At 34.5% G+C, this 25,251-nt stretch overlaps 1 protein-coding gene across 4 annotated transcripts in view; it reads left to right on the plus strand.

Annotated features, from left to right (window-relative positions):
- Nucleotides 1-2,422: 2,422 nt before the first annotated feature.
- Nucleotides 2,423-25,251, plus strand: part of LOC149788031 (neuroglian-like) — a 101,799-nt gene continuing 78,970 nt past the window's right edge. For all 4 annotated transcript variants that reach the window (XM_089974308.1, XM_089974309.1, XM_089974310.1 and 1 more), the window contains exons 1-9: nucleotides 2,423-2,500; nucleotides 3,927-3,995; nucleotides 6,388-6,493; nucleotides 10,032-10,251; nucleotides 12,753-12,903; nucleotides 15,384-15,512; nucleotides 19,211-19,313; nucleotides 21,107-21,294; nucleotides 25,103-25,234. In XM_089974308.1, coding sequence (XP_089830434.1) covers nucleotides 3,938-3,995; nucleotides 6,388-6,493; nucleotides 10,032-10,251; nucleotides 12,753-12,903; nucleotides 15,384-15,512; nucleotides 19,211-19,313; nucleotides 21,107-21,294; nucleotides 25,103-25,234 — 1,087 coding nt within the window. In that variant the 5' untranslated portion in view covers nucleotides 2,423-2,500; nucleotides 3,927-3,937. The remainder of the gene's footprint in view (nucleotides 2,501-3,926; nucleotides 3,996-6,387; nucleotides 6,494-10,031; nucleotides 10,252-12,752; nucleotides 12,904-15,383; nucleotides 15,513-19,210; nucleotides 19,314-21,106; nucleotides 21,295-25,102; nucleotides 25,235-25,251) is intronic.

The following is a 25,251-nucleotide window of genomic DNA, read 5'->3' on the forward strand; positions in this document are numbered from 1 at the left end:
TATTCAAACATTAATACTAAATGGTATGTAACTAATTTTGTAAGTCAACCTTGTATCTGATACTATCATAGTGACGAAAACGAAAATGAAAGAGAAAACAAAACAAAAACAAAAGCAAAAAGCAACTGAAGTCAGAGGTACACTCTATGTTAAGTGTCTTCTTGCAAGACAGAAGACAGGCATTGGTGCACTCGCCTTTAAAACAGTTTATTAATTGTAGCGCACAGACATACAGGAAACTGTTCAGCTACAAGTAGAGATGTATTGCAACAAAATAAAACGAACGAAAAGTTATAGAAGAGAAGATAAAAAAGAAACACATGAGTAAAGTAGTGAGACCAAGAAATGATCTATATAAGCTAGTGAGACAAAAATTACCTATATAATGTTGTCTATCTGCATTATATATGGTCAACGGGAACAGCAAAGATTCTAGCTGAAAGGAAATGCTGTTAATGTAATATACAGTATTAAAACTTATACTTTAAATGTATAATGGGCCTCCAAAAAATAGACATGTTTGTAACAAATATCTATGTCAATCACTACATAAGTAGTTTAATGATGCATCTACATGTAATAACAAAATGCCACTAACTACATTGTACAACTTGGGATTACCTGCATTCACTCTTCCAGTCTTAGAGGTAATTTACACACACATACACGCACTCACACACACACGCACGCACGCACGCACGCACACACACATACACATACATGCATATCTATAAGGATATATATATATATATATATATATATATATATATATATATATATATATATATATATAATATCAGATCCAGACTGACGCTGATTATAATGTAGCCAGCTTTGTAAAAGTCCCTTATCACGACATCAGATAGATGTCATTCTTCGAATTTCTGAATAAATAAAATGAATTACAAAATAAAACATTTCCATTGACTATCCCTGTTTGATAAGTCGAGAAAAAAAACGTTTCATAAAAGTCAGCGCAATTAATATCAAACGGTCTTAAACACCGACAGACCACAAACTGATTAGCCTTTTAAATTCAGGTGAAAAGTTTCGACAAATCATCATTTTCTGTAATTCTGAGTTTTCTACCATTCTAGAGTTTTGGAAAAAGGTTACATTTAAATATTTTTGCTTCTTCAGCACAATCTAATCCATTTATATTATGCAGACAGTCTAATGTTTCTTTTGTGAGATCTTCCGTTATGACTAGCTATGATACCTTCAACATTGTTACTTTCCTCGGCATTTCAAATTTCTTTATCCTTGAAGCCAATTTGCAAATCACGGGTCTATTGGCATTATTCTCAAATCTGACAAGTCGACAGGGTATAACTGTTTAACGCCATTTTTCTGTATATTATAGGTTAAGTATTGAAGTCAGTATGTTTGATGGAAGAAGAACACGAGACGAACCACCGACCAACGTGATCGAGCCGAGACTCGAGCTGACAACGATTGAGGTCAGATGTGTGAGTGACCTGTAAAAGCGAGATCACGCTTGAGTCCATTCGGCTACAGAGAGAGAGAGAGAGAGAGAGAGAGAGAGAGAGAGAGAGCGATGTGATGGAGGGAACTTGAATATCTGTAATTCACACGAATCATTAAAATTCAATTGACAAATGGATAGGGAAGGAAGAAATATATCAGTATATTACATTTGAGACCGTTTTCTCTGGATAATGAGCGTTAATCGTCTTGACTTATTTTTTTCATTCTTAATATGCATCCTTATATTTCATATTTACATGATATTGTTATGTAAATATGTTAAGTTCTTCCATTCAGCTTTATTTCATCAATGTGTTCCTTTTGGAATACATTTGTTTATATACTTACAAGGTACTTACTTATGTTTTCTTTCAATACATTCTTCCTTTTACTTCAGCTTTCAGCAAATAATCTTTTTATGTCAGCATAAAAACGTTCTCGTATGTGCTGCCAAGCATACTACTTTTCTGTCCTATACCAAACAGCACCATCACTTCATGTACAAATAATGGTCTAAAAGTACCTTTAACAACGCACCTTGCAAGAAAATATTCCATGCAACAAATAAATTAGATTCCCTCTTTTACACACATTTCATGCATATTTATATCAGTAACAGCTAATGTTACATGTCATTACTTTCTCGTCCTCTCTGGTAATATTTTTGTTTACCTGGGTATTGTACATGTATGTTGATTTGAGGACCAGTCATGACATTCCCTTACTGGTGGATCTGTAAGAATAATTCTTTTACCGTTTCGAACTAGAATATATTGCAATAAATATTAGCATGCTTAAAAAATACTAAATTATGTAATAAATATGTGAATTAAAAAATATATCTCCTTGCCAAACCAGCGATAAAACAGAAAATGTAGAATAAATTATATATATTTCGTTAAGTTAACCGTGTAGGAATTTTCTTAAATTATATACAACCGGTAAATTCTACTTCGATGAGTGTTTGACCCAGCTAAATTAAAAATGGCGATTTGAACTTGAAGAGTCACAGGTAAATTACAGGTGTTCTTTTGTGAAGATTCACTATAGAGCACATATACACTTTTAATAGCTCTTAATTTGATAAAATTTGCGTATCAGAATCGGAAAACAATATTTTTTGACTTGTATTACCCGATTCGATGTCCTTAGACGACCTGGCACATTTGTCACCTAAATCTACCTAGGCCTAAATCGAGGTCACGCATACGAGTAAACAAAATGTAAAATGGCATTGTTTGAAAGCAACATACCTTTATTTTAATGGCATGCACATTCAGATACGATTCGTAACCGAAAGGTTTATTAATTTAACTTGTTTTCGTATAATCAACATTGGTTAGATGTATTTAGACTACAACGCTTTTGTCAAGGCTTTTGTAGTCGTTCTTTGAGAACTTCCTGTGATATTAACGTTTGATAAACAAATCAAGTGCGTTGGTGTGGTGTATAAACCTGATTCTGATGAATACAACTAGTTTTTCTTGAGCCCAGGTTATGCCATAAGTTATTGTAAAATATAGATGCTAATCGTATCCTAGCAATTGGTAATGTACAAGTCAGTACAGGCAGGTGGGTGATGGTACTTTGATTTTGAAGAAATGGCTAAAAATTATGGGTAATAGTGATCTGTCATTATCATTCAATTAACTGCCCTTCAACACAGTGTGAGTATGTAAAAGAATAATTTAAAAGAAACATATTCCATACAATTTTGTCCATTAACTTTCATGCAGTGTACAGCAAAGTTGGTATTAAAGTTTGAATAATTGAACATAATCTGTTTTTCTGCACACTGTTTGCAAATAAAATGCATTCTTGGTCTTTAACAGCCATGACAGTTTGTCCCCACAGAAAGGTAGGAATGCCTACACTGGTCATAAGTATCATTTTATGATAAGAACAATGGCACAGTTGTGCAAATATTTTGTTAATGATTAATATAATGAAACAATTTTAAAGCTCAAACATTATGATGATCCACAAAATAAACGGTGGAATATATTCATATTCTCTGTTCACGTCTTTCATTGTGTGAAATATGTTGGGTTATTTCTTCTTGGTAATTGGTAATTTAGTTTTCCAAACATTAACAAGTCTTTAATTTAAATTTGTAACCACTTTCTTTCTTGGTATAATTGTAATGAGCAATAAGCAGATCAGTTTATACAGGTTTCAGGTTAACATGCACATATCATGGTGGGCAAGAAACTCTCTTATTTTCTGTTAGTTTTAGCTTGTTTTATTTTTTTCAATGATTTCTGAAAATCATCTTATTTGACAATGGTGGTAGCGTTTCTTATGTGACACATGCTATGGTAGGCTAAGATGCTTAATTCAAGAATGAAATTCCCCTGAATTGTATCTGGTCTGTATTTGACAAGCTATGAATGGACATATATTTCATCAGTCATATCAACTGTTTCTTTTTTTTATAGGTTGAAGGAAAATGGATATCTTGAAGCATATTGCAGTTTTCATTCTGTCTTTAGCATGTGTATATGCAGGTATGAAAATAGTTACGAATTTTAGAAGTTAATAACGAAGGATTTAAATCAGTGGTATCTGATTTAAGTTTCCTTAGACCTGGTTAAATAAATTACCCCCCAGACCTGTACTAATACTGATGGACAATATGGGGTTAATCTCACCTATTCATAAATTGTGCAATTGGTGCAGACAAATCTGCGACCATGTTTGACACTTATTGGTATTTCTTATGGCCATTACAATCATTTGAAGGGGCCTTTCAGCAGTAAAAAATTGTACAAAACATTTTCCAATCAAATCCTACATTTGTAAATCCATTAAAATAACACAACACTACCTCCTGTCACCATCTTGAATTTAATGGCTGCATCAGGCTGTTCTGTCAGATCCATTAACCTAGCAGTTGCAACTTTAGCTCATTTGTTCATTTGAAATTTTCGGTTGTTTTGTTCCAATTACTGGATTCTAGCATCTGGATTTGTCATGTAACTGTTACATGTACTTGGGAAGCAGGCATGTATGTATATTTCAGATTACCCATTAAAGTGGCTTTCTTGTTCAGATAATTAAATGTGATCAGACAATAAAAAAATGGGGCGAATACTATTTGTCAAGTCAAGTCAGATGACCAAAGCACATGCCTACCTATATACCCAACATTTTTTTTCAATTTCAAATCTGAAATGTATTTTTTGTGTGCTTGATAGGCCAGTTACCAAAATAAACTGGACAAAAATTACAGCCATTTTAAAAGTAAAAGAACCCCTAATTTCATGACCTTTTGGGATTCCCTTTGCGCACTTTAAGCCCAGCAGAACCTTAAATCTGATAGTTCATTGATTTTCCAAATCTAAAACTCCAGCCATTGCTAATCCACTGGAACAGTGAAAATCACTGCCACTTGCTAGGATAACATTTAACAAGTGGTCTCGTGTTGGATGTATATAAAGAAACAAGCCAGCATTGCTTGTAACGGTTGATTGATTTATTTATTGTGTTTATGGAATTTATACAGTAAATGCTCATGTCACATATGACAAGTCTTAAAACACTTGTCCACTCATCAACTGAATCAGTGTGATTATTATCTAAGCAGTCTTTGAACACATTGAACTAGCATGGTGTACTGATTTGACTCGTTAACACATTGAACTAGCATGGTGTACTGATTTGAATCATTAACACATTGAACTAGCATGATGTACTGATTTGACTCGTTAACACATTGAACTAGCATGGTGTACTGATTTGAATCATTAACACATTGAACTAGCATGATGTACTGATTTGACTCGTTAACACATTGAACTAGCATGACGTACTGATTTGAATCGTTAACACATTGAACTAGCATGGTGTACTGATTTGAATCGTTAACACATTGAACTAGCATGGTGTACTGATTTGAATTGTTAACACATTGAACTAGCATGGTGTACTGATTTGAATCGTTAACACATTTAACTAGCATGGCGTACTGATTTGAATCGTTAATTTTGTTCTTGACAATAAGAAAATGTATAGGACATAAGGCTAATAATGACCAGTTGGAAAAGGTTGCACTTGCCAACTCTACATGTAATCCAGAATTATGGAAAGCAATGTTTTAATATTTATATTGTTGATAAATATTCAGTGCATTGTGTGGTGAAAATAGTATTTTCAAGATGCATTGGCAGAAAGTAGATGATGACAAGGGAGAGTGCAGTTGCAAATATCATTAAGAAAAGAGAATAAGAAGTACCAGAAATGTTGGATAACTACATAACTTAAGTATGACCTTGGAAAGACGGTAATATTGTGATCTTGATCTGCCATAGTGTAATGCCCTGGCAGATCTGGATCAGTGCATTTTGCATTTGGCCTGATATTATAGGTGAGTATATACTAGCATGTTGTTTCTTGTGTTGATTGGTCCTTACATACCGTATAGACTCATTTTTGTCTTTGCATTGCAGCTTGTGGTGGCAGGTCTGGGTCTATGTTCTCAGAATTTTGATCTGATTGATACATGAGAATATATTGTTTATACATATGATAGTGCCTCCTTTCTGACAGTTCTGCATTATCTGCAGGGGGTTGATTAGTCCCATGATTGGTCTTCTTGTTTTAAATGTATGTTTTCATGAAATTCAACAAATGTCTTGATTTTGTTTTTTCATATTTATCAAATTTTGGACAAGAGAAAGAAAGTTTTATTTGACCAGCAAAAGTTGAACTTTTTCTAGGTTGCAGGGCAAGCAAATTCTCCAACTCTGTGTATGTATTTAGGCTGGGTCCAGTTGCATAGATCTGGATCTGCATCTGGCCACACATTATGTGACAGCAGATCTGGGTGTATGCAGTTTGCATTTGGATTCATCTGATAAGCAGGTATATATGGTAATCATGTTCCACTTCCTGTTGCAGTAAATCGACCTCCTAGCGTGTTTATCCAGCCACCCAATGATGTTTATTATAAGCCAGGAGAGACCGTAGAACTTCCATGCATTGCAGATGGAATTCCAAAACCAATGTATGTATTCTTAATCTGTTTGAGTATTTATGTGACCAATATGAATCTGGAAGGGGCATTAAGTGTTTTGCATCTGTCCATCGTTGTGTCCTAAAAACTATGGTTACTGTCTTCACTTGCATGTAAGTTGAGTCCTGTAAACAATATAGACAGTGATCTGCCATCAGAGAATGTGCCAGCAGATCAGGATTTATATTGCTTGTTCTGCTGATTACTCCTAATAAACTGCAGATCTGCCATTATATGATATCAGATTTGGGTTTGTTCATTCTGGAGTTGGATTATTTTACAAGTGAGTGTAGATGTTTTGGTGATTAGGTCAGTTTCTCGAGCATCATCAGTTGCAGAGTTCGGCAGCTTTGTAAATTCATGTTGGTGATTGCAACTCCTACTTTTTAAACTAGATTACAGTGATCTGTATACCATACATACCTCAGTGACAGTGAAGTTTTGTATTTAGGTCAGTTTTTTGTGCATTATTGGTTGCAGTCGTACAGTTTTGTTCATTAATGTATCTGGATGACTTCATACCAAAAGTAGGTCACTGTAACAGTTCATTTGTGCTTCATTAACAAAATTTTGTTGATGTTATTGTATATTGGGATTATTAGCATGGTGTTGAGATGGTTTTAGAGATTAGAAGCAAACAGAACAAAATTGTGCACATTGCATCCATGATCTCATTTTAAGATGTTTAAGAAATGATACACAAAAGATGAAAAGAACAGTGAACCAGGCTATTGCTTGAGCCTCTATCAAATGCATGGGCAACTTTCTCCAGGGTACAAGCTGGATACAGGATTTTTAATGCCAAACACTGTGATGTAAATTAATGGACAAAACCAGGTCACATACTGGATCCATATTTTGCCCACTCCTGCTAAATCAGCATGACTTTTATCAAGCTCAGACAAGTTCTATTTTTTGATCTATTACAGTTTTTGTTACATGGTCTTCTGTTGACATCATTGTTTGGAGGTAATTCATTCAAGTTCAAAATTTATAACTGAACTATAATGCCTAATTTGAATAGAAATAAACTAGTCTAATTATATGTGCAAAATATTGTACCATTGACTCACTGACAGTACATTTTGGACATGATTGATTTACAAGAGGACAATAGGTTTAGGTTTTGTACATTTTGAATTTGGATCTCTTTATAGTGGGGTCAAGTGGAAACAACTAATAAAAATAGTTTTCTGTGTATTTGAAAAATAATAACAGTATGCATTGCTCAGCTCAGCCTGTTACGATAAAGCACCTGCCCTGGAATTCTGCTGGTTTTCAAAATATCCCCCTCTGAAATGTCTTTTCTATGACAATAAATGTATCACCATCATGCAGGAAATTATTTTTTTGTGATTTTAAGTAAAACAGTATGAATAGATAGCTTATTTTGAAAATTTCGCAATAACTAAGTTTGTATGATATCATAGTGTTATGCATGAATAAAATGACAGTGATAATATCAATGATAATTTCACTTTTTCTACCACTATTTTCAGATTGCTTGGGGTACAGCTGTTGCATGCTTTATGTTAACTAGACAGCTTTAAAATTTATTCAGCAGTAAACTTTCAACTTTGGATGTTTTCATGATAAAATATTTGATGCTGTCTGAAATAATTTAAGAAAAAAATATCTAACAATTCAGGAGACAAAATTTCTACTGTAGCATAACTAAACATACTTACATTTAGGGTAATTTGAATATCATATTTATTGTCTTTAAAATGCCTACAGGAAATTGTGATATCTTCTGTTTCCTAAACTATGGAATTTTCCAAAACTAGTTCTGTTACCCCAACTGGAAACATCCATGAGATTGGTGTCATATTTGGCTCCTGCCCCAAGGATGTGGGGTGTGTGTTTAAAGTCAAGGATACAAAAGTTGCATTTACAGTGATATTTTCTAACTAAATTTATATATGCAAGCATAGCAGAAAGATGCATGATATTTGTCAGATTCTGACTTTTGACGACCACTCCAGTGGCCTAATGGTTAAAGTGTCTGCCTCAGATGCAGGAGGTCATGGGTTCGTACCCCAACCAAGTCATACCAAAGACTTATAAAAATGGTACTAACAGCTGCCTCGCTAGATGCTCAGCTTTAAGATGTTAGTGTTAGGACTGGTCGGCCTGCTATCAGGATAATGTGACATCACTATAAACTGCCACACTACAGACATCATACTGATATGACTGCAAAATTGTTAAAGCTACATTAAAAATAAAAATAAAAACACACTGATTTATGACCCCTTGGTCTCTGTCAGGGATGGGGCAGAGTTTGGGGCAAAATGCTGAAGAAAATATTTTCTCATCCGTAATAAATATGATGAAAACATCAGAGCTCTTATGGTGATGGTAGATGTTTCATGGATCTCCAGTCAGTAGTGTACTAAAAGGGGGCAGATAGGATGGTTGCCCCAGCCACCAGAGGTCTTGGGGCACCAAAATATCTGTAAAAAATTAAACTGCAGGAAAATTGTTGGTGGGGCCATCATCATTGCCTCGGGCACAATTTACCCAGTTTTCAGAGAAATGTGAGCCTATGCTTTCATGTTCAGTGTCCTGCAGAGAGCTCTGTTTAAACTGGCCTTTAGGAAATCTTGGCAATAAATATTATATTGTTTCATTTTTAAATAAATAGTGATTTTTTTGTCCTAATTAAAATTAGAATGTATATTTGATCATGCAGTTCCTAAAGGAATATTTATTTCTTGTATTTTTGTAGCACAAGATGGCATGATTCTGATGTAAAATTACCCCCCAAAATTTATTTTCTTTTATTCCTAGTTCTTAATCTGGAGTCTGGCTAAAGGTTTCACATATAGCACTGACTTGTCCCTCTTCCCCCTACTCATCAACGCAGCCTATTGTTTTATGGGCAAATAGATGTTTTTCAAGATGCTTATTTCAAATAATAGCAAAATAGCAAATAATATATATATTTGTGATGGTTAAACTAATGGATAAATTCCTTTTACACCTTTTGTTTTATAGGCAAATAGATCTTTTTCAAGATGCTTAATTCATATAGTAGCAAAATAGCAAATAATATATGTTTGTGATGGTTAAACTAATGGCTAAAATGCTTTGACATTACTAGAAATGTGTTACATTGACATTACTAGAAATGTGGGTTGCTATGACATTACTAGAAATGTGTTACTTTGACATTTACTAGAAATTTGTGTTGGGGAGAAGAAATATGTAGCATGTAGCAAGCAGCATCGAAGAATATGTGCATCTACTTTGGTAATTTATTTTTAAAAATTTGCATAGGTCATACATATTTCATTAATTTAGACCAAAATGTATCTGTTGAATTAATATACCTAATGCAAGGGACATTATTTTAGAGCTGTGTTGCATGATGGGAAATCAGTATTTTCATGTATGAAATGTATTTTTCACTTGTCAAGACTGCAGCATTGACAGAAAATATATAATTACTTAAAATAAATTCGTAAAAACTTATAAGGACATAATAAAATATGGATTTAATTGAGGAAATGTGTTTGTTTTTTAGCTACAAATGGCAGTTCAATGGGCAAGTTTTCAACCCTAGCGGTCAAGATGACAGAGTGGTACAGCTACCAAATCAGGGTACTATTGTGTTCAATAGACCTGAAGACAAGGATGAAGGCATTTACCAATGCTTTGCTATCAATAATTATGGAACCTCTATCAGTATCAAAGTCAATCTTAGGGTGGCCAAACTGGGACAGTTTGCTCCTGAGCCAAGAAAGGTAATTTCAAAAGGATGTATTTCCACACATTGGTATTCCCATAGACATCAGTACAGTGATCCCAAATTATACAATTCTTGTTTAGCTTGGTCCCATATTATAAAGTGCCTCAATAAAGCTTTGGTCCCACATTATAAAGTACTTCATTTTAGTATGCTTCCACATTATAAAGTGTCTTAATAAAGTTTGGTCCCACATTATAAACTACTTCAGTAAACAAAGGTCCCACATTATAAAGTGCCTTAGCTAATCATGGTCCCACATTATACATTGCCTCAGTAAATGCATGGTCCCATATGCTAAAGTGACTCGGTAAAGCATGGTTCCACATTATAAAGTGCCTTAGCTAATCATGGTCCCACATTATACATTGCCTCAGTAAATGCATGGTCCCATATGATACATTGCCTCAGTAAATGCATGGTCCCATATGCTAAAGTGACTCGGTAAAGCATGGTTCCACATTATAAAGTGTCTCAATAAAGTGTAGTCCCACAGTGCCTCGATAAAAACATGGTCCCACATAAAGTACATCAGTAAAACATGGCCCAACATTATAAAGTGCATCAGTAAAGCATGGTCCCACATTATAATATATCTCAGTAAACCATGGTTCTGCATTGTACAGTGCCTCAGTAAAGCAGGATTCCACATTATACATTGCCACAGTAAAGCATTGTTCCACATTATACAGTACAAAAATGTGCCTGGAATGTAGGTAGAAAACAATCCATAAAAAATATGCAATTCACTGTTGTTTGTAAGTAATTTTAAATAGACTTCCTCATAAAATGTTTTGATTTAAAGATTTAAATCTTTCAACAGTGTGTCTCATTATTATAGGCTGAATCAACAGCTGCAGGGGGCTTCAAGTTTTGCTGTCTGTCTGCATATACTGTGACCATCTAAAAATCAGTTTTATTGTGATAGCACAAAATCTACAAAACTTAAGAGCTAAAATTTGACATACTTTATCATGATCATAAGTTGGGTATTCAATTAAATCGGTAGGCAGTTGCAGTTTTTTGTAAATTTATATGCCCACCATATTATCAGGCAGGCTTACAGTATGCATTAGGTTGATTTGCTGTTAATGTTGAATTTTTTTACAACTACAGCATGTTTTCAGAACCTTTGATGAGGAATATTTTATTCAAAGAAAGCCTGTTTAAAGTTTTCTAGTTACTGCTGAGTTTCTTATTGGTTGAAGATTGACAAAAGCATCCTGTTCACATGTCTAGGCCATACATATGATTGCATTAAAGCGTTTTTCATCATATTCATGTACCGATACAAAATATAACCACAGTCATTCTAAGGATATTTTACCAAAGATTGTTAGGAATATACTTTCAACTAATAAATAATGGCTTCTGCAGAGTAAATTAGTTGAAGAGCACATACCTTGACCTTAGGTTAATAATCTCCATAGTAAACCATACTATAATAGTGTCTACGTAAAAGACTATTAAATATAGGGTGGGCATATTATTGAATGTATTGGGCATATTTATGTTGACACCTTTTCTATGACTTTTTGGACAGGAATCTTGTTATATTTAAAATCACTGAATGTAGACCACTGAAATTTGGCATGTTTATTTGTATTCCTGTTTAGATAAACTAATTTGATTTTCAGGCCATTACAGCGGTAAATCAGTTTTTTTAAAGACATTTTTGAACTTGTTTTGGATTTTGCTTTATTGACAAAATCCACTTTGTAACTATTTAGCAAAAGCTACTTGAGGTTGACTATTGGATTTTAATTGCATGTTTGTATGTATATGTAGGTGACCTGATTGTATTTTCGTATCATAGCAATCTAAAATTCATTCTATATTTTTTTTATTTTGAGTGTGCATTGGGGCATGTGTTTTTTAAAAGGTGTTTTGTGCAATAAATTTATATAATGTAATGGAAATCCTACCATACGATATACTGAGTGGCATATTTGTCAGATATTTCACTAGAATGGTATATGTGTCAGATATTTCATTAGAATGGCACATATGTTATATTTCACTTGAGTTGTAAGAAGAAACACAGTATTATCTTGTGTATAAACACATAATTTAAAAAAAAAGGTCTGGTTGAAAGTGAAAGAATATGCAAGAATAAAAGCGGTTTGTATGAAAAAGATTGTCAAAAGGCAGAATAATACTAAAACTAAATAATTTTATATTTCTGATTATTGATCTCGATTTAAAAAATTCCAGTTTTTCAGCCATATAGTTTGTTGGGGCAAGAACATTTGCCTCAGTCAGTTTGCCAAAGCAATTGGTCCAAGAAAAAAGTATGTGACCAACTTTTTATGTTTTGCGATCAGCATGTGTAATGAAGCTTCTGAAAAATAATAATAATTAATAATTTGTAATAGTAATAATAATAATAATAATAAGTCTTAGCAATAATAATAATAAGTAATAATAATATTAAGTAATAGTGATAATATTGATAATAAATAATAGTAGTAATAATAATAATAATCTCTTGCTTTTCAGACTACCAGAGTACAAGCTGGGATGGCCACAACATTAAATTGTGTGCCACCCCTGAGTTACCCAAAAGCAGATGTTTACTGGGTTATTAAGGAAACTGATGGACGATGGACAGCCATTAATTATGATAGCAGAATATCCATGGATATAGAAGGTAGGTCAAAGCACTGGCTTTGCACCTCAATGGTTTTGAGTTGCATTCAGTAAGACTATATTGTGCACTTTAAGAACTGCATTTTAGGCATTTCTATTTTTGCTGTATCTCACATCACCATCATTGGTTTTGTTCACTTCAGATTTTAGTTAAAATTTGTGAAGTGTTTCATTTTATTGTGGGTTAGAGAAGCAGCCAGGTCCCTTCTTGTTAGGAATTTTCAGCCAGAAAGTTACAAAGATTGTAGCATTGATACAAAATCTCATTCGGATTTTGATTCATCACTTGAGATAAATACAGTGAACCCCGCTATAACGCGCCCCGCCATAACGCGAATTCGGATATAACACGGTCGTAGCATGGCTCCCGAAATTTCGTATATTCATTCACACATGGAGAAAAAAAATTTGGAGAAAAGTAAAAAAATAAAACAAAAAATTAAATTCATTTTGGGCATGAGATTAGTTGTGACTTTTAAAATAATATGATCGTGGCATGGTTCCTGAAATTTGAAATTCATTTACGTGTATTTTTATCGGACCGTGAAAATATTTGTTTAACGTACGACAAATAGTGTGTAAAACGTTTATTATAATTTGGTGGAAGAATTCGCGTATGACTTTTAATAATAAACGATCGGAACTTAACAATTTATCCAGGTTCTTTAAGTGATTTTGGAGAAGTGATCCGATATATAACGTACGAGAAATAGTGTGTACAACGCTTGGCTTCTGAAATTTATCAATTTGAACAGGTTGTGGTGAAGCTCCGTATTCTGCTCTAGAAGAGAAAACTGGTTTCATTAGGTTTTTGAATTGTTAAGCCGAAGTAAACATTATCGGAAGTGTTACTTATTACGGATCCATGAGTAAAGCCAGTAAATCGTCTTTGTGATTGTCTTCCATGAATTCTGTATACAGTCGTTGCTCAAACAATAGCCGACATGGGCTTCTTATTTAACTGCAATCACAGCCAAGCAGCAGACAAAGCTGTGGTTGATACAAGAGTCGCACAATTTAATAAACATCAAAGGACGAAAGCCGCCAACATGTATGCTGTGCTTGGCGGTGTGATCAAACAACAAACAGTTGAAAGTAAATAATATCCACTTTATTATCTGTAAATTAAAAGGGTATGAAATTGTACATCCGTTCAGCTTAATTTTGTTTTATATAAAAAGTGATTCGTAACCATTGCAGGCCTTCATTACTTAGTTATCGAGCTTTATCTGTGTACGTTGTTTGCTTATATAAAAAAATATTTTACTGTTATGGAAAAGCAAGTTCAAAAACGCAAGTCGTTTTCTGCTAAAGAGAAACTGTATGCCCTAGATCAACTGACTTTGCACTTTGCGCAACGATTAATTTAGCAGTTTTCACATGTTTCTTTTGATGTTCACAAAATCTGAAATAAAAGTTATTTGCACGCTGAAATCATGCGTTGATTGTTAATTATTCTTGCAGTTGTCGCATATGATAAAATTTTAGCGGTATGAAATTTGTACAGACACCGTATGTAGACCCGGGAATAGCTGCATGCAATGACCGTACGATATCAGACGGCAAGTAAATGGTTTCAATATTTTGTTCATCCTATATTTTACACGACGAATTCAGACTATTACAAAATTATTGAATATTTTAAATCTGTACGATTTTCAATGAAATTGCATCCATTATGGATGAACTGCATGCCACGACGGCACGGTAGCATACGGTGTTGATACACTTTTCATGATATAGCGATAGTCTGGTATTATCGGTCAATCTGTATTATCGTTCAAACAAATAAAAATTAGTAAATGTTTTTAATGCACAGTAATAACCTATAAATATATTAGCCATAGATTATTTTGAATATATCTTAATTAATGCATTCCAGTTAATATTCATCTGATGATAAGCCGACTTTTGATCATTGTACATGTATACACGTATATGTTCTCGGAAAAAAAGTTAAATATTGTAAAACCCCGCATTAACGCGACCCCGCTTTTAATGCGATCCGATTTTATGGACCCCGATCATCGCGTTATAGCGGGGTTCCACTGTACATTCTGCCTTTATTGAGTAGGCCAAAATCTAAGTTCCTGAGGAAAAATTAAATAAGTCCTGGTTCTGGATTTCTTGACATGTTCCCTAAACCAAAACCCTTAACTCTGTTTTTTGTATCATGACCCAGAATTTGTAATTAGTATTGTGTTCTACTGCAGTGACTGCATGCATAAAGTTTGATCAAAATATATTTAAGAATGTGAGTGTAATTACAGTTTCTGCAGGCATGATTTGGACCCCTCCCTCTCAGGTATTTGAAAGAAGGGGGACATTGCCTGCTCTTCTCTTAAAAATGGTGAAATTGAATGCCACGTGGTTCTGGAGAAAGACAGACACAAGATGTCACAATATTCCTGATGCTTAAGCATGGGAATAATTAAACCAAGTGATGGTTTCAGAATTAATGCTGTACTTACCTTTTTTCAGGGAGGCTGCGCATTACAAATGTAATACCTGCTGATCGCAGAGATGGAAAAGCATATACATGCATGGCTATAAACTACTTCATGAGAGATAATGCCATTGGTCCAGAGAATGTTATAGAAGTCACTGGGAGTAAGTAAAGGTTCTGCTTTTATTGTTGTTAATATTGGGATGAAATGTTCACGAAGCAACTTAAGTTGAACTAGATTAGCACTTAAAGAGACATAGGTATCCATCTTTCGGTGTTGACCATACAGCCATTATTGTGCTGCTGTGTCATTAAACACTAATTAGTTCCAATGTTGTGTTATTGTGTCATCCAAAGTGTGGTGATTTTATTGTGTCACCCATGGTGTGGATATTTGTATGTGTCATCCAAAGTGTGGAGATTTGATTGTGTTATCCACAGTGTGGAGATTTGATTGTGTCATATAAAGTGTGGAGATTTGATTGTGTCATCCAAAGTGTGGTGATTTTATTGTCCCCATTGTGCGGAGATTTGACTGTGTCATCCAAAGTGTTATGATTTGATTGTGTCATCCAAAGTGTGGAGATTTGATTGTGTCATCCACAGTGTGGATATTTGATTGTGTCTTCCAAAGTATGGAGATTGATTGTGTCATTCACAGTTTGGAGATTTGATTGTGTCATCCACTGTGGAGATTTGATGCCTCAGTTTTTTTAAATTATATCAAAGTTAGTCATTATTTTCTGACAAGGTTTGAAGCTTAGAGAAAATATTTCTTTGCATAACATCTTTTGTCAGGAATGAGTTGTAAAAAACCAAACTTTGATAAATTTGGTCTAAAAGTTTTATTCAGTTGTTTAACCCAACTACTAAGCTGTTCTGCAGCCTCTGTGCTGCTGACTGTTACCATAGCAACTGCAGAGGCTACTAAGGCTGGTTGCTAGGCTGAATACTAATGGTGTCAGCAGGTACTCAAGTACCTGCCTATTCATAATTACCTGTGTAATAAAACTAGCTGTAAAGTGTTTGTGTAGTTTGTGTAAAAAAATTAATAAAACATGTTTCCAAGTTCAGATCAGAGGTTATATCTGTTGATGTCAGGAATGAGTGAGATATAGAATAACAAGTACAGTTCGAGTCTTGTGTTGTGTGACTTGGCATTTAACCATGTTAGACCTCCATCTGCTGATCTTGTATTTTCTGCATGTGTGACTATTTGGCTATGTACGTTGAACAGTTTTCTTATTTTTTGCTTATAGTAACTGTACATGATGCAGTTCCCAAAAAACAGATGGGTTTCTTGAATTTGAACCCATGTGTTACAGATTCATTATTATTTGATACACACTTGATAAAAACATGGATCCAAATCAGTGCTCAAAAAATCTGATAGCCTGACTCTAATTTTAGATTGAGCCCATCCAGTATTGTAAGTGAGGTGCCCATTTGGGTTTGTCGAAAAATGTCTCAATTTGCCTGTGGAAATTTTGATCATGTTGATGAAATGTGTACATGTATTTTCAAGATGTTGACATTCCTGCCATAACACTGTATAATGTAAATCAGATCACCATTGTCTTACATGAAATAGAGACCTGATTTTATTCAGATTGAAGCATGGTGTGTCATGCTAAAATTACAATTTGTATTCCCAAGCCCCCTGACATGGTCATGTTTCAAGAAAATGCAATTTTCAGTAGTCTTCAAACAAAAAAACCACCACCACTTTCAGTCTATGCCCATTACATGTATCATGTATAAACGGTCAAGAGTCAAGACTGGAGCTGATGCAGAACTATCCCTTGGGCAGTTTAAATAGCATCAATTAAAGGCAGAGAGGTCAGGTATAAACCATAGGTGCTTGAAGCAAGCATGATGTTAAAAAAAGGCAATAATCTGAATGAAAAAATCATACAGAGTAATAAAACTACCTCAGATTACCCCATGACCTGTTCATACGTAGGACCCTGTCTATCATGCTTTCTTTTATAGTATGATAGACAGGGTCCTATGATTTTTTTCCTTCAAATCATTGCTTTTTTTTAAACATCGCTTGACAGTAGCTAGTGAGATGTAATTGAAGGTTGGAGTGGTTGAGTCCGTTGTGCTAATTTGCAAAGGTAGGATCAGGAAGTGAAACTACATATATAGAATGCAACACATGATCATTTCATTTGTGGAATAGTGTTCCAAGTGTAATTTAGTTTTGAAACTGATTTAGGAAGCATTTAGTTATGAGTATAGCCCAACAAAAATAATTTTCAGAATTCTTGGTTAATGGAGTTTTCCTTTGTGAAGTACAGCAGCGTAGTGATGAACACTAATAACACTTGCATTACCTTCAAACCCCTTTGAATCCTGTTGAATGTATATTTGAATTGTAAAAATTTGCAATGTTGTGTGACAATATTAAAAAGGGGACATTTTAGTCATGTGGAAATAGGAGTCCGGGCTTGTGGAATTTCAGATAGGGCTTGTTAGTTTATTCAAGTCACCAGACTGGCCTGTGTCTAAAAAAATGTTCTCTGAACACTGCAAATATTAAGTGAAGTGGGCTTTATCGATGTGACTTGTGAATGTTATATGACAGTGCTAGAGGAGCGGGATTTTGTTAAACTGAAGAACGGCTTCATCAGGAAAAGAACAAATCAATGGCATTTTTACAAATTTTGAAAGAGAAATTCAACAGCGATACAGCATTCAGAATTTGTGGACTTCACTCTGTGACCTTCTAACAATATTTTCTGGTTCATGGGATTGCCTTCTATTAAAAGCCCATACTCTTGTGACAATTGCTTTGCATGCCAATCTTTTCAGTAGCCTGCTTCAGTCTCTTGATAAAGGAATCGATGTCTACAGAGGCATGTCAATGTTTTCTAGATGCTGTAGTGAAGATGTGTTTTGTGCTGTCCATGTTGTTTCTATCCCTGAAGGTTCTTCACCTCTGCATGGACAGTGCCTAGGAGACATTGAAGATTTTGCTGGACCACAACAAGAACCTGTCATGGTCCGTGCCTCTTGGCTTCTAAACTGAGAAGGACGGGTTTCTCTGGTGTTTCTGAAGCCGTGATTTATATGTGGTTTGTCATCACTATCTCACTGTAAAGAGAGTCTACCCATTCTTGCCGACGCAGTGCCTTTCTTAGAGCTATTGGTATAACTTTAACCTATTTGAATCACTGCTTCTGGCAATCTCACACTTCTGTTTTCTCCAGTCACCTATGATATTTGGCAAATCTGCGTGAAGGCATCTTTTTGTTGGACCCTATATTGATGGTACAACATGTGGACCAACCATCTACCATGTTATAATAGTGTTCACCAACTGTCAAGTACAGTAGTGTCTACATTAGATTTGTTGAATCTATCAGCTTTCTCCTGAGCATTAAATTCAACAATGTGATAGTAGCAGATAATGTATGACTGCTAAAACTAAATCTAATTGTGTAATACTTTACATGCTACTGTTGCAAAAGTTCCACCCTGCTTTGATGTTCTATACTTGTGGACCAAGTCAAAAGAGTATGGTGTTAAATATGTTAGCTAATGTGACTAACACGTCAGACTGGGATAAGTTTCTTTTCAATTCTGGGCCTCCAGTAATAATTGGGGGAGGGAATAATTAGCTTGGTCTGGGGTCTACGGTCCCATTAAAGGAGAGCAATGCAATAGTAGCAAGTAAGTATTGCATCATTATATTTAGTTTTACCCCCACCCCCACCCACCTGCAATAATAACATTTTTTAGATATACAAATTTTTTAATTTGCCCATATGGCAGGTGGACAAGGACTTTTCCAGGCTCAGGTAGAATGATTAACTTCCAGTTTATATACTTTGCTTATTTCCTTTCATTTTACCAGCATCAGAACTGAGAATACCAGCCTATGAACTGTGGACTTCCCCTTCAAACCAATTTTTCCTTGCTGGAACTGACATGAAGATAAAGTGTATATTTGGTGGAAAGTAAGTTGCCTTTATATTGCATTGTCTGCAATAACAGACATCGAGACTTCAGTTCATTAGATCACTGATCATCCAAGTGCCTATTAGCCAATGTTCACTCTTACAAAATGCACTATTTCCCCCCATCCCCTTAAATTCAAATCAGTTGATTAAACTTGGTTATCAGTGAACAGCTGATTTTCTTGTGCATGACTACATATGTAATTTGCATGCTATTTACTTATTGCCCTACCTAGAACGATGAAACTTGGTGAGGGGATGCATCTAAAAAAATGCTGCACTCTTATTACAAAGAAAAGTCGTCTTGACCTAATTTTTACACTGTAGTAACTTCACTCAGGTTATTTGTTAAAATTCATTTTGTTGGCACTCTTCTTGGCAGAGGTATAAAACTTGATTGAGTGTATGTTTGCTAATACCATACCTTCAACAGAAAAGCTAATTGGGACATATATTTCATGTTTAACTGGCTTTGGTTAACTACAACTTTTGTGTGTGTGTGTGTGTGTGTATATATGTATCTATATGTATCTATATATATATATATATATATATATATATATATATATATACACATACACACACTAATCTTTTGCATTTTTATGGTACTGCACTTTTACAACAAAAATAGGTATCTGTGACCTATATTTTACAAATTTGTGACTTTGGCTAAATCGTGTTTTATTTCTTGGGTACTGTTCATTTTGCAGTCCTTAAAATTAATAATTGGATACATCTCTTAGTGCTGACTATTACAAGCAAAGAAAGTCGCAACTACATTTTATGCTAATTGTGCAGGCTTAGGTTAACCGGGTTAGAAGTGAAACTCAAAAACCTAAAGAAGCCTAAAATTTAATTTTGACCCTTGAATGCTGAAAAAATACCTAAAAGAAATTTCAATGAAATCTAAATTTGTATTTAAACAAATGAAAAATTTAGAAAAATGATGAATGGCTCGACCCTGACCCCACAAAATGCATTTTTATACATGGTTTTCGCTAGGCTAGCCTAGCAGTTGAGAAAGCACACTAATTTCTTACCACTTGCAGGTATTTGATTTTTTATTTATTTATTCATTTTCACTTCATTTTCCTTTTATTTAGAAGCGTAAAGCTTACTTTATAAAAATTTTAATTTGTATGCTTACTTTGAAAATAATCTTGTAACTAGTTTGTGTCTTGGACTGCACAAAATAATAAATAAAAACCTAAAAAAAATAACCCTCAAATTTTACAATTTAATATCAGTTATTACACTGGGTTAGTGATCTACTGGTTTGAGCGTTCGCCTCAGATGCAGGAGGTCATGGGTTCTATCCCTGGCCGAGTCATGCAAAGACTTATTAAAAAATGGTACTAACAGCTGCCTCGCTTAGCGCTCAGCATTAAGAGGTTAGTGTTATGGCTGATCTGCCTGGTTTCAGGATAATGTGACTGGCTGGGACATCATGCTACATGTCTGCAGCATGATGCCCCAGTGCTAGACATCACTATAACCGCCACACTGCAGGCATTGTAGCAATATAACTGAATATTTTATTAAAGCTACGTTAAAAATCCAAATCACACACACTCACACATACCCTGGGTTAAGTAATTTGTGTAGCTCATTAACACAAACACCTGTAGAATATTTGTTGGTGCTGTATGTATTCCCTACTTAGAAGGGCCTTTATTTACCTTATGGCTACAAATTCCTATTGATTATCTCTGCTTCTTGTGAAAATTCAGCAAAAAAACATGCAGATCTTAAAGTTACTACAGTTACTTTAATGCATGCGGCTTTTCTTCCAGTCCAACACCAAAAGTTTACTGGTCCAAGGTGAATGGGACACTTCCTGATAGAGCTTCAATAAAGAGTTTCGGACAGGAGTTATGGATCACCAATGTACAGCTAACCGATCAAGGAAACTATGAGTGTGAGGGGATCAATCTGGAAACCACCCAAAGGGCAACCAAATCTATCTACATTTCAGTGGAATGTAATAATTCTTCATTATCTTCTTCTTATTATTATTATTAATATTATTACTCTTATTATTATTATTACTGGTTAAAGACCAGAAGAGCTTTTACATTTTATTATCTCTCTGGTGACTAGTTGCTTGTCCTACTCCATCTAAAATACATTAAATCTTTAATCTGTGGTCTTCTTGGTCCTAAAATGTAAATACACTCTTTCGTCATCCAATATGGATGCCATGATGGCCATCTTGAAAATCTTCTTAATAATCCTTATGAGTGGATGGTCACATCCGCGTGATGCTTCTTTTGCAATATTTGATTGGTTTTAAAACAGAGATGTAGATTTAGACACTAAAATGACCACCATGGTGCTGATCTGTGCCAGTCTTCTTTATAAGCTTGTAATTGCTTCTGACTCCAGAAGGTATGGTTTTATTGACATCAGGTTTGTACTTCCATGCTTCTTGCATAAGGTAGTTGTTGCATCTTCTAAATTGGTTGTTGTATTAACATTGGTTTATCACTGCAATACTTCTAAAGATACATAGTTGGTCTTGGTTGAAAATGGCGTCAATATGAGTTCGGGCATTGCCTCCACAACTACTATATTTTAAATCTTTTGATAATTGCTCCAGATGAATGGACAGTTAGATTGACATGGATTTTTCACTCATTTATTTCCTATGGTATCTCCTAAATGAAACGGGTGCAGATCTGACCTCCAGCATAGCTGCCAAGATGGCCATTTTGACAGTCCCAGTTGTCTCTTATAAAAATGGATATTCATCATATAATTTTCACAGAAAGATTACACATGAAAATAAAGTTTGTCCTAAACGAAAATCTGACTGTCAAGTGAACATATTAAATATCTTGTAATTGCTACCATTTATATTTGACATGAAATTTTCTCAAAATTCTATTGTTGAAATGTAATTAATTATAATGAAATGGTGCAAATCTGACAACCAGCAAGGCTTCCAGGGTTGCCATCTTTAAAACCTGTTAATGAAATGATACAAATCTGATATCCAGCAAGACATCTAGACTTGCCATCTTAAAAAGTCTTTATTCATACTGGTATATGGATGGTCTTATTAATGAGCTGTTATGTTTTTAGGATGTAATTAGTCAGTTGGTACTTGCTTCTAAATACCATGACTTTAATAACTAGAAATAGGGTTTGTTTAAACTTTTTACCCTGTATATCTCACCACTGTTAAGGACAAGTTTGGGAACCAGTCCTACTTGACCTTGGAACCAAGTTCAAAGTCAAATTTTTAGTCACCTGTATGGATGGGTCATTTTATTTTTAATGCTTTGTATAGAGATTTTTATTTGTAATGGCATGTGAGCAGGATCATGTGTTCATGATGGAATTTTTTAATCAAACATGACTTCTGTTTTCCCTCAAGAATACTCTGACAGAATGCAGATTAGACTTTCAAAACGTGGGTAGCCGATTTACTAAAGACTTGTAAACATAACAGTTCAGGCAAATATTTTAACCAAACTTGACATGTGGGTACATTGAGATGAGTTTAATGATTCATCCATGTTATGTTAAAGCTGGCATATTGAATATTTTTTATCATGTAATCTTGTCAAAAGCTTGCCATAATGATCATTTGATGTCTGTGTACATGTCCATTCATCCATCTGACCTTACATATGATCACACTCTAGATTAACCCGATTGTTAAAATTTTTGGAGGTCAGTTATGCAAGTCCAGTTGGCCATAGAGTCATGTTACTTTGTATATGGATACTAAAGCTGTCACTGTTAGAGAAAACTTATATCAGGTACCTGTCAGTCCTAATGATCACTTACCCAGGTACCCAATCAAAGGGAAATTTAAACCTAAACACGCAATGATCTGTCTATAAATTTAAAATGCCATTACGAGCAGTGATATGTCCACTAATTTAAAACCCCAACAAGCAATGATCTGTTTGTTTATACAGTAAGAGTACCCTTCCATAAATTCATGTTTATATGTCAACACATTATCATTTTCAGCACAACCATGACAACTGATACCCACAAAAAAAAAGCATTGACATTATAACACCAATATGTGGGCATCAGTAAATTATACACAGCTTTCTCATAATACTGTTCATGGGAGTTTTTTAAGTGAATTATCTTATAAATGAGGGAGTCTATATTCTGAGGTATTCGGAGAAGATTGTGTCCTGAAAATGCTTTCAAACGCAAAAATAGAGTATTTTACTAACATGAAATCATGTTATAAATAATAAAAAATAATGTAAAATCATCTTATAGGGTCTCATAATCCAAAAATCAGTAAGAGCAAACTTAATTCTATAGCTGTGATAAAACAGAATTTGTTTGATTTAATGAATACGTGACCTTGTCTGCATTATAAGGGGTCTGCATTATTAGAAGTGCAGCCAAATACTTACTAAGATGAGGGACCATTGTATTATGAGAGAATGCATGAATAAACTGCTTGTAGTAAATAGATTAGTTTTAGTGCATTTTTAGCAGGTTTTATGAATTTTAAATCTAATAAACATAGTTTAAGATTCCAGGAATCGTTTCACTGTTATTGTTATTCAACCCACCTGACAAACATTGCTTTATAAGATGTATGCCATTTTGGGTCTAGCAAAAAGAGCTTCATTGATCACTTTTAGAAGTTGCTTTGGTCAAACTTGATCAAAGCAAAAGTCAAACTTGATCAAAGGAAAAGTCCGAAAGATTTCTCCTTATCTCAGAATTTATGTACAGAAACATTTATCTATAGAGCATGCTTTGGTCAAATTTGGTGGAAGCAGAATTCATAAAAGACATTTCGTCCTATCTTGGATTTATCCAAACATATTTTCTGCAGTCATTCAAACCAAAATTACATTATAAACATTAAAGGATACAATTAAACCTCAGTTTGTACACACATGCCAATGCAGGAGGTGTGTCTCAGTCAGCCAAAGAAAAGATGTAAATGTAGGAGGTGTGTCTCAATCATCCGGTGAAACTGTTTGGTTTGGTGTTTTGCAGCACTGCAAAACAAGTAGGTGTAGTGGTTAGGAAATGAGTAAAGTGCCTTGATAAGGACACATCACAGTAGCTGACTGGGGTTGATTTAGGATTCAGACCCACACCTTTTCGGTCAAGAGTAGGCACACTAATCACAATGACGCACTGAGACTTTACTGTTTATCATGACATCATCTCGTCGTCATCATTATTATGTCTTATGAAATTTCATCAGCCAATCATAAGTTTACAAAATTGTGACAGTCTTACTTGGCATTACAAGGAAAACTTTTCTTTTGTAAACCAACCCATAATTTACAGATTTGTGACAGAGCCATGCTTGAAGCTTGAGGTGTGACTGAATGACATTACCTCGGTGTATAAACTTAATGTGATACTGCATAGAATTTTAGCTGTATTCCATTAAGTAATGTACCGGCCTATTGTGATATAAAATATAATTATATAGATAGGAAACAATGTGATAGGATTAATATAGTAAATTTTTATATGTAATAAAAAAAATGTACCTCATGGCATATGGCTTTTGCTATATAAAATATGTTCATGAACTTTACATTGCAGAGAATGGAAGCATGCTTTTAATATGCAAGGTTGGATTGTCAGTTCATTGAGAGAAATTTCTGTACTGTATATACTCATTTACATGTCAAGTCCAACTGCAAACAACATAGACCCTGATATTCTGTCACACACTGGTACATTATGTGATGAAAGATCTGGATTTGTGCAATTTGCAGTTAGACTCAACTTATAGGTGAGTATATGTGGGCACATGCAGTCTTGTAATTTACTTCCAGCTGCACCAATATGGGTAAAAGAACCAAAGGATGCAGAAGTGGGTACTGGGGAGAGTGCGACATTTGTTTGTACAGCCACAGGGATTCCTACTCCAGACTACTATTGGTATATTGATGGAGTTCGATTGCAGGGTGAGTGTTGATGAGTA

The sequence above is a fragment of the Sinohyriopsis cumingii genome, chromosome 11, assembly GCF_028554795.1.
Source record: "Sinohyriopsis cumingii isolate HCF-2022 chromosome 11, ASM2855479v2, whole genome shotgun sequence".
In the NCBI taxonomy this organism is placed as follows: Eukaryota; Metazoa; Mollusca; class Bivalvia; order Unionida; family Unionidae; genus Sinohyriopsis; species Sinohyriopsis cumingii.